Here is an 11,175-nt window from a genome sequence, read left to right on the forward strand (position 1 = left end):
ACCAAATGATTAAAAAAGGCATTTATTTGGAACGTCTTTATTTTATTATTGGAATTCAACGAAACACCTTAAACTGCAAAGAAAAATCCAGAAAATTCCAAAAGCCAATCTTGTTGAAGTAGTTCACAAAATTGCTGCGCAAGTTTCAATCATATGTTTGTCTGGTCCTTTTGGCTTTTGCACATATCACTGTTTTGTCCAATCTCATAGAGAGAGAGGCTAATTTTACTTTTTCCCCTCAACCATAATGATGTGATACCCAAACTTTGTCTTGACAGGAGGGTCTGTATAAACCGGTTTGTCCATTGAACTGATGGGTAACGCAAACGCCGCCTCCTGGAAAGGTCCGACCATTGATCCTCGAGTCATCCAGCCCAGGTCACCCTGTTGACAACACAATGATGAGGGAACCACAAAAAAATTGTAATAATAATTTAATTTACTTAATATTATATTAATTTGATAGACTCTTTGTTTCCCTTGGTATAGAATGCTCATTTTTAACTATGACCTTTTGTAAAATCTACTGTAACACAGTTTACACTCTGTGTGTCTTTCTTCTAATTGTTCTTTTTTAATATGGTTTGTGGATTTTCTTCATGGCTTTTTGACTGACCAAGAAGTCTAAATGAAAACTAGCCTTTTAGCTTAATTCTAGCATAACTGTATAGTTATGTTGTATGTTTTGAACATTCACTGTCATCTATTGAAATATAAAAGAGAATCGCTCTTAATAGTAGAAAACAAATAAAACAGCTTAGCCACAACATAGCTATGTTTAACCCATTTTTTTATGTCAATTTATATATATATTTCCACTAAACTCTACCATTTTTCTTCCTAAGTATGTATAAAGCATAGTGTTTTTTTTAAGAAACAGAGATGGATTAAGTAAAAATTTCAGGCCATATAATAATGATCTATTATGTTTTCAATCCATAAAAAAGACAACATTTTAGACTTGACGTTTTTCTGAATGGATTGGCATTTTCTTTAGCAGAAGCCCCATTAACTTTTGCTGTTGAGACATTAGAATGTATTGCTCTTTATTTATTTTTTGTGATATTTTTTAGTATGTTACTCTGAATGATGAGTTTTTTTGTCTTTTAAACTTTTCATCCTATTTTAGTTACATTGTTTACATCATATGTTAGACATCTGATAAACCTATATGAGTCTCACTCATTCTTTTATGTTGTACCTATGATTTGTTTAAATATACAAAGAAACTAAAATTAACTAAATTCATGACAGGCTGCATAAATTGGATTAATCAAGAGTTCAAAAAATTCGGACACCACATATTAATTACAAATCTAAAGTATTTATTATTTGTTTTTACTTTAGATAAATACAATTACGGCAGACATTTTTACCTTTTTATGGTAGAAACGAACTCCTTAGAGTTTAAACAAAGTAAAAGGACATTTTTTTATGACCAATGAATCATTAAAAGGCAGACTTACTCCTTGTCTGGCTTTGTCTTCACTGTACTGTGATGCTACTTCACTGAAGCGGACACCGGCCTTCAGTTTCTCCATGGCCTCCATGCATTTTCCATGTTTTTCACAGAGGATATGTCGAACCTAAAGAACAATCCAAAAGAAACTTTGGTTTCAAGACACGCACTAGCAGTCAACAGATTAAGAACACTGCAACTGTCTGTTATTTTTTATCCAGGAAATAAAAGTCCAATGAAAAGCTTGAAATGGTGCAAAAAGGTAATTAGTGAACCTTTCAACCAAAAACTGGAAAGGAATTTTTTTTATTTTTTAAATCAAAATTGGATCATTTTAGAAAAAAAAAGATGACTGCGGTCACACAGGATTAACATTAAGGTGTAGTGTACAGTTCCACTTGATTTTATGTGTACTTTTAGTGTGGTTATTTGTGTATACTAATTGTTTGTTGCTTTGAGTTGTCATGTGGAGCTGTACCTGCCTGAGGTGGCCTAAAGATGGTGCCGAACTGAGAAGCTCTCCAACAGCCACTATCTGTAATCCATGGGGAAGGGAATAGTTTCTCTGTTCTCCCGTTGTTGATGTTTTTGCTTCAACCCCCCCATGGTATCAGTAGTGGTTTAACCCACTCATTTAAAAGTCCTCGGCTGTGTGGTAATGACAGGTCAGTCATTTGATTCTTTCCTTACGTTAGTAAGGAATTATTTGGAGTTAACGTTGACCTCTTTTAAACCAGTTGGACCTTGACAACATTGTTCGACATTAAAAAGGATTTATTTTTGGATTAAGTTCCAGTCCTCTCAGCCGTGATTGCCTGGTCCATCACAGATTAATGTGTTTTTTTGTGCGTTTCTGTGTTTAAGTGGAGATTTGGCCGCAGAGTTTGAGGGATTTCTCTTGTTGTCAGAGGATAATACTTCAGGTGAGGTAACAGATTTATGGCAATGATGCCTTTGAGCCCAGAACTCGCAGAAAACGACTTTTTGCTGAAAGTTCTTTTTGAGAAACCTAAACAGCCACTAGATCCCATGAATCAAATCATCTGTCCTGTAAAACGAACAAAGTAGCTTGATGCTAGTACTTTCACTAACTAGCAAATGAATTCCCCCATGTCACCTGATGGAACAACACACGCTGCGAAACTGACAGGGAGGGGCCAGCACTGAACGCCATTGAGTTGGTTTGGGATGAACCACCGGTAATCAGAAAAGTTATAGCAAAGCAACCAATAGGTGGCAAATATTTATGCAGAAAGAACTTTCTGAAACATATTTCATTTCTATTGTAGATAGAAAGCTGCATTTGTGTTCAGCTGTACGTTAGTAAGTGCTCCAGGTTTTCATTTTGTAAATCCGGTAATGCATTAGTACTATTCTTTCATTTCAAAATATGACAAGATATTCCACTGAATACTTTTCACTAAAAAGCTGGAAACACATAGATTTTTGACTCATAGTGTATTTATCAAAATCGCAAGTAAACTGTAATAGAATCTACAGCCATTCCGTAACACTGCAGAAATGTGTTGTTTTTAAATTGATCATAATGTTCCTACAAATTTGAGACTAACAGTAAAATAAGAAAAGAGGAGTCACCTGTAGGTGTTGACATTACTAAAGCAACATGAGATGTAATCGTTACTAATGTGAGATTTTCCAACTGTGTCATTTTGTTGGGTGGAACTTACGTATTGCTCCGAGCTAAAACTGGCAAAACATTTATTCTTAATACTAATTTATGGTAACAAAACACTACTTTGTGTGCAAAAAAACAATACGGTAATTTGTAGCCACAAAATATCAATTTGTGCACAGAAAATTCCAATTTGTGTCCACGAAATACTAATTTGTGCACACGAATATTATTAATTTGAGGAACAAATTGAGTTTTTTGTTTTGTTTTTTGAATTTCATGTTCCAGGCTCCATAGTTTAGCATTTTAACTAAGAAGTCCCGCTTTGCACAGGAATACATACATATGCAACATTTTATAGGCTTTTTTTTGTCAATAAAACATTTAAATGTGGATCCAAAGTCAACATAAAAGTTAACCAAATACTTAAAAGAAGAACATTTCATCTATGTAAACTATGACTTCTGCAAAAACAGAGCTCACATGAAAATATTAGACAAAACAGCAAATATAGTCTGACCCACATTTAATAACAACAACAACAACATAGAACAATTTGCTGGATCTTTTATTAAGGCGTGGCAAAAGACCCGGGGCCTGTTTCAGAAAGGAGGTTAAGTGTAAACTCTGAGTGCGTTAACCCTGAAATCAGGGAAACCCTGGGTTTTCCGTTTCAGAATGGGAGGTTTGTTAAACCAGAGAAAGCAGAGTAAGTCAAACCCGTTTCTGAAAGAGAGGTAACTTCTACTCGGAGTCAGTGTCCATGGTTACTTACGCTGTGAACCTAACCTGGTCGGGAGCAGGTTTTATTCTCCAAACTCGAAGTTTCTGCCGGTCCCCTCCCCTTTTTAAAGACGAAGCGGTATGTTTCGCTTTAACCTTCATTGCCCAAATTTCCGTCACACAGAGACGGTCTACGTGACAAGAATGGCTTGTTCTTTTTTGGAGGACCCAATAGACGAGGAGGCTGCATCAATTCGTAGAGAATTATATTTACCTTGTACGAGGATTTTGAGATGACTCGATTTTTTGTCATTTCCCCATACGTTTTTGTTTGAGCGTTACCGTTTTTCATTGCAGTCAATTCCACATATACAATGAAAACAACATTAGGTATTGCTATGTAGATGTTTCATATGTCAAATATTGTCAACAAAGCCTACATCAATGACATGCTCAAATTTGACCTGATTGATTTATGTTTTTATACCTCATTTTTAGCTGCTGCCATGTTCTTTTAATTCCTGCAGGATTGCATCTACATGAAAATGAAATCAGGGACATTGAATTAGATTAATGTAACAATTACTTTTTGGAAACACAATTTGCTAGCACTGCTTACTTTCTTAATCCCGTATAAACCTATACCACTTGATCAATACAAGGGTAGTGTTGCAGTGTGTGTGTGCTGAGCGGGGTGCGATCCACGATAGACAGGGGGAGGGGCGATTGCAGGTGCAGATGGGGGGGGGGGGGGGGGGGCACGGAGCGGAGGTGTGTGCGTGGGATATATTGTGTGTTCGGAGGACGGAGCACTTAGTTAAATAAAGAGAAGGTGTCATTCCCAGAATAACTGTTTTGGAGTCATTCTTAATCCGCTCTGGAGGTTGAGGGTTTCCAACGGGAAGTGAACCCCGAAGGAGAATTCCCTTCGCACGGTCGGTCGGAAAGACGAGAGAAAAGAAAGGAGAAGTCTTCGCGCAGCGAAAGGTTCAACAGTAGACAAAAGTTCACTTTTAAAAACACAATTGCATGTATTAATATTAAACTGACCAACGTTTGCAAGAGGGTGAGGTTAACAAGAAAGTCCTCTAAACATTACCGACATTAAATGCATTTTTCCCCCAGATTGGTTCTGTACACTATGCAGCATTTCATGCAATTACACCAGGAATAACACTTCAAAAGTACACCTAAATATCCCCATTTTTTATTTCACACCGTACGCTATTTAAAAAATTATTACAGTCAATATTTTATGACAATGATTTAAATGCAAACTTAGGCATTAACTTGAGCAGCTATGTTTTCCCACGCTAACTGTCTCTGTTTTGCAGATGCAGCGGTGTTGCTTTTCTTCTGGAATAATATGTGCTCATATTCACTGTAACTCTGCAGCAGCACGTCAAGTTCAGCTGGCGAAAAATACGCAGACCTCTTTTTTTCACGGTTGCCATGGTGACTCGTGATATCTGCGCTCCATTGATAATGGCTTCTTATAGACGCGGTGCGCACGCTTAACTCCGAATCAGTCCACTCAGAGTTGATTGATCTAACTCGGATCAGCTTCTCTGAAACAGAAAACTCAGAGTTGTTAATCTCCCGATTGACCAACTCGGAGTTCAAGTTCAACCTCAGAGTTGGTTGAACCTCCTTTCTGAAACAGGCCCCTGATTTGACTGAGTCTGAGGTTCTGCTTACCTTCACAGAAGTACCACCCTTGGGAGCCTTATCTTTCTTTTCGGCATCTGCACTTCCTGCAGCAGCTCCTACACAGAATACATCACCAGAACATGAAAACAGCGAGTTGACACTATCACTATCACTCATGAATCACTTTCAGAAGAAGCAACCGGAAAGCCTTATTGTTAATAATAAATACAAGACGAAAGAAAGATTGGGTTACAAATTAATGCTGTATAAAACATGCGGGCTTTCAAACATCAAAATAATTTGGGATTTATTACGAACGACTAACCTTTACCACCCTTACCACCTTTCCCTTTTGGCGGCATTTTACATAAAACAGAACAGAATTACCCAGTAAAGAACCTGAATAACTGATAGCAGCGTACACTCATGCTATGTTATGATAGCATGATTTCCTTCTTCTTTTGGTATATTAGTTGAAAATCGCAACGATCAAGTTTTAGCCCTGCCCCCTGGTGGCCAAATTCAGAATTGCAGCAGCTTAGTGGTTGAAGCAGGGAACAAAATCCTCTTGATCAGGAAAATCCATTTACTGTCAGGAAAACAGGGAATATTTTACCACTAGTGTTTAAATATACTACTGTGTGTCAACAAATCCCCCCCCAAAAAAAAAAAAAAACAAATCCCCCCAAAGTCTTCTGTAGTTCAGTGCTTTTTTAACTCTTTTTTTTTTTCAGCCAAGGTCCACTGTTTCCCTGATAAAAAATCACAAAGCACACCACCAACTGAAAATGGATAGTAAAATAAACTCTTTAGTCTGTATTAACGGGATACAAATCTTCTGATAAAATAATCTTGAATAAGAATCAAATAAACATGAAGAAAATAAGTATCTTGTAATCTTTCATTATTCTTTTAAACTCTGAACCTGTTTGGATAAAGACAAAGATAATTTTCTGACACTGGTAAATCTTTTTTAGACCAATTATGTGAAACTGAATCCTTTCCCGTGGCACACCTGACAGTCTCTCACTGCACACAGTGATTAAAAACAGTGGTTCCCCATCTTTAAAAAAAACGTTGATGTCAGAGTTCCTTTCCTTTATTAATATCAATATTCTACTGTTTTGGTTCACAGAATTGTCAAGCCCGCACATACACACTCAAGCGTTAGTGACAGTGCCGTAAAAACCACACTGTCTAGCACACACTCACAGACCACCAAGTGTTTCACACATGTAGTCTCATTGATTGGGGCATTGCTCGATGACACATTGATGCCCTCCTCTGTCTTCCTGCAGTCATTCACTATCCGAAGGAAGCAATGATGATGAAAAACTATTATTAAAAAAAACAAGCAGATGATAGGAAACAATGAAAAGAAACAATGCAGTGAGTAACCTAAACCATATTTTACTGGAACAAATTTTTTTTTCTTGCAGTCACTTTTGCCCAATTGCATAATTCCTACCAGGGGAAATATTTTAGATTTTTTTTGTCTTGAAATAAACATGTTTCATAAAAACCAGGACCAAAGAATAATTGACAAATAAAAATGAAAATACCTGTGCTTCACAATCATTGCCTTTTTATCACACTAGTTCTTCATGATTAAATATATGACGTGCAGCAGGGCAGCAAAGAAAGATTTTCTAAAATACGTTGATGATCTATGATAAACATTGACTGAGAACTAGACTGAATGAACAACCCCCCAACAGGAAGTACCTGCTGGCTCCAAGAAGCCAAAATCTCATAGCCTTCTATTGAGAAATAAATAGCTGTTACTCAGTCATTCTATTGGTCAGAATGACCATTCTTGTTCTGATACATTTTTTAAACATGTTTTTGCCCATCCTATTTTCTTTCGTTATATATTTTTTTAATTGCAAGTTATTCAAGTTATACACTGACCAATCAGATGCAACTTTTGATTTACAGATTTTCCCGAGCCCACTTTTGAGTGTTAGGGGAAACTCCTGTTTGGCGAGAGTGGTTGCCATAGAAGTGCTGACTCAGACCGGCTCGAACAATCAATACTTACTGATGACGTCTGAAATCCGTATCCTGAAAAAATGGTGACTGAATTGGCTACATTTTGTTGGTACTGGAACCAAGATTTTCTATGGGTGACATCACACTCACTGAGTCTGGTGCTCTAATTCAATTCAATTCAATTCATTTCAATTTTATTTATATAGCCCAATATCACAACACAGTTATCTCAACAGGATAATTGTGCAAAAACTTAGAATCAATCATAAAATATGAACAATAGCTAATTGCTAAACAGACTACACATCCCTGCCCTTAGACACCTCCTTCTCTGTGAGGACAAACTCCTAAAAAAACCTGATTACGGAAAAATAAGAAGAAACCTCAGGAAAGTCCACATGAAGGAGGGATCATCTCCTAGGATGGACAGGGGATGTCCCAGGACTAAAGAAGAATTAGCTTATCTAACTCTACAACTTTGTTTGAATACTGTAGCAGATGAGCTCCATTCAGATGGAGCTGGGGGATGGCTGGGGGCGGGTGCGAGATGAGCTAGAGGCGAGGTCCACGGCCAAGTACAGGAGCACAGACGGGCCAACTGGAATCTGGAATCACGCCCGCTCCCCTGGAGGGGGTGAGAAAGAGGAACAACACATGAATCGCACTGCACCAAACAGAAGCATGTAGAACTAAATGAAGAATAAATGATCAAGAATAGCGGAGAGGAAGAGAGAAGAGATGAAGATAGAGAACAGAACCCCAGGGCACCATACTTACCCCAGCTTCTAGCTTCTAGCAGCCTACAAACCACTAATGAATTCAATTTCTTTGTTTCTAGCTAATACGCCTGCCCAAAGAGGAGTGTTTCAAGCCTAACTTTGAATGTAGAAACTAAGTCGGCCTCTCTTACATGAACTGGGAGCTTATTCCATTAGACAAAGCTTGGTGGCTAAAGGCTCTACCTCCAACTGTACTTTTAGAAAGTCTGGGAACAACAAGCGGTCCTGCATTTTGTGAGCGAAATGTTCTGTTTGGTTGGTAAGGCACTATGTGATCTTTAATATAGGATGGGGTCGTACCATGTAAGGCCTTATACAGTCGATGACGATGAAGCATGTAAAAAAAAAAGAACTAGCTAGAGGCAGAGCAGCCAAGTAACCACAAGGTGGCTTGCTGCAGGAGAAATGCAACTGCCATTTGGTTAATTAAAAAAAGAAACTTTACAGTAAAGACAATCTGGTTCTAAAAAGTGTTTACCTCTGGGGTTATTTTAATAATTGAGACAATAGGGGGCCTCATCCTTTTATTGCTTTTATTGGTCAAGCCAAAATGGTGACAACCAAAGACGTGAAAGTTGGTTTAATGTTGGCCATGATACAACCATAAAACATGCCTCATTCATCTTTTTATGGTCAAGTTTGCACATTTTCTCTTACATTTCATCACATCATTTCACTTTTTTAAGGGAATTATAGGTCGGTGGCCCAAAAGGTAGAGTGTCTGCTCTGAAAAAGGGACCGAGTGCATATTGTAATGTTCAGTATTAGATTATAAAATAAGTCACAAAGTATTTCTCAGCTATGACAGCTACTCACCACTTCCCCATGGGACCTGTCAAATTCTGTGACTCAACTTCACACATGTAGCTGTGTGACAAACCAATAGGGCTTTAGCCGAGGACTTTCCTTCTTTTGATTAAACAGCGTACATCAGTGTAAATCCCTTGCACCAAAAAGCATGATTTTGATCTAAATGTGAAGTTTCAAGCAACAGCGTACAATTGGAACAAGAATTGCTGTAGCGCACTGTCACTAGCAAAAGCCTATGTGCAACATGCAGGTAAGGTGTGAAACAGTCATTTTGCACATTTTACAGTAGAATATGAGAACAAATGGTGTCTTCAAAAAAACTGTGCTGAAGGCTAAGCAACGTCTAAACGGAAATGCAAGCATTATCAACACACCATCTGGCGTGAGCAAACCAAAAACGTTAAAGTGCTCAGTCAGCAGTATTGAAATTCACCCACATTGCAGTTACTAAAACTCCAAGTGAGGCATGTCAACTTTTCCATCAGCATAAAACCTTAACGTCACCACAAGCTTGGTGCTGCTCTCCCATCAGCGCCTCCGCAACTGATGGGAGAAAAGGTAAAATATGTCATCATGGGGCGGCCGTGGTGCAGAGGAAGAGCGGTCGACCTCTGATTGTAACACCGCAGGCTTGGTTCCTGCTCTGCGCGCCCAGGTGTCAAAGTGTCCTGAACCCCACATTGCCCCTGGTGGTCATAACTTGGCGCCACTTTCCTCGGCTGCGCAGCCGCTATCGGTGTGTGAATGGGACTGTGACTGTACAGTGCTTTGGGCCTTCAAGAAGGTGGTTATAAAAATACACACCAATTACTATTTACTATCCTTAGTGAGAGTCAGTGAGAAGATGGACATGAGCAAGATTTTCTTTTTCCTTGGATCACACAAAAAGACTTCGGCACCCGCATGTACAGCTTCCCTGTCAGATTGCTCAAGCACTGAGAGATTAAAATATCTAAATCAAATGTATAGGGAACATGTTGGGAAGCATTCATGATTTTTTTTTCTGTTTAGGGCAGGGCTCTGCAAACTTTAAGACTAAATGAGCCATTTAGTCCAATTTCTTATTGACCAAAACCCAGCCCGAACCACAAAGTCCCAAGATGAGGTGTTTAGTGTCTTTGCTGGACATAGATTGGTAGCACAGTATGTTATTCATATATTTATTTGTTCATAATTGTGGTCTTGAACTGTGTAATTGTGTTTTTAAATTTTCTGTTTCTGCTTATTTGAAAAATTTCTAAATAAATCATACATTAAAAACATTATATCTGTTTTGTGACCATTCTTTAATAAAGTGTAGCTTTTAAATGTTTACAACAATTGAATTATAACAGCGCTATATTTTTCCTTACTTCTTTTAACAACAGCACATAAAAGTCCCTTTCAAAATAAAATGCACACTGTCACATAAGATCCTCCTGCTACAGTGGATGTACTTAAATAAAAAAAACGTTAAAACAAATTTCAAAATAGAAATAACATTTTCTGTTATTTACTTCGGCGTGTCTTCTTTTTTTGTCCTTTTACTACTGAATGTAAACATGACAAGACTGGTGTAGAATCCAAGTTACAAAAAAAATCTGTACATGTCAATGCAGTAATGAACTTAAAGGCTAAATTTGCCTCTGAACAGGACATTGTTGTAATGCTGGAGATACGATTATGTGCCTTAAGGTTGTTCTAATAATAATCCACAGTGACAAACAAATCTTTCACCATCATTTTTCTCATTTATCTGTCTTGTTAAACATCTCAGCAAACAGTAAATGACAGAACTTGATTAACTAAAACAAATTAACCAAAACTGCAAACTCATTTTTTATTCACATCGTTTGCATTTTTACTTCAAAGCCAAAGATCCACAATGGTTTAGGGGAATGATAAAGGTCTGCTAGGTTTTTATCTCTGCACAGAAAAGGAATAAAAACTAAACTTTTACTAAAATTAACCTAAAAATATTTCTTGTGAATGCACATTTACATGTGTATTGCTTAAAATGCAACAACATAAACAGATAAATCAACAAGCTGCAACCCAGGAGTAGCAATTCATTTTTGGTGCATTTGCCATTTCTCAGTCACAAATTTCTCTTTTATAAAAATGCTTCTACCTCACCACATTGTCTTGAC

The 11,175-nt window shown here is 37.6% G+C and overlaps 1 protein-coding gene across 1 annotated transcript; it reads right to left on the reverse strand.

Moving 5' to 3' along the window:
* Positions 1-21: 21 nt before the first annotated feature.
* Positions 22-5,935, reverse strand: pin4 (peptidylprolyl cis/trans isomerase, NIMA-interacting 4). The gene is made up of 4 exons (XM_004073401.4): positions 5,791-5,935; positions 5,514-5,581; positions 1,467-1,586; positions 22-384 (listed from the first exon to the last, which is right to left on the reverse strand). Exons 1-4 carry the CDS (start codon positions 5,825-5,827, stop codon positions 226-228), a joined length of 384 nt encoding a protein of 127 aa, XP_004073449.1. The 5' UTR covers positions 5,828-5,935; the 3' UTR covers positions 22-225.
* Between the last annotated feature and the right edge of the window lie 5,240 nt (positions 5,936-11,175).

The sequence above is a fragment of the Oryzias latipes genome, chromosome 10 (genome assembly GCF_002234675.1).
Source record: "Oryzias latipes chromosome 10, ASM223467v1".
Lineage (NCBI taxonomy): Eukaryota > Metazoa > Chordata > Actinopteri > Beloniformes > Adrianichthyidae > Oryzias > Oryzias latipes.

Coding starts and splice junctions, on each gene's coding strand:
- pin4 (XM_004073401.4), bottom strand. CDS start 5,827: ATGCCGCCAAAAGGGAAAGGTGGTAAGGGTGGTAAAG. Junction 1,587..5,513: donor AGGGTGGTACTTCTGTGAAG/GTAAGCAGAACC, acceptor ATTGTTCTTTAG/GTTCGACATATCCTCTGTGA. Junction 385..1,466: donor AAGACAAAGCCAGACAAGGA/GTAAGTCTGCCT, acceptor TGTTGTCAACAG/GGTGACCTGGGCTGGATGAC.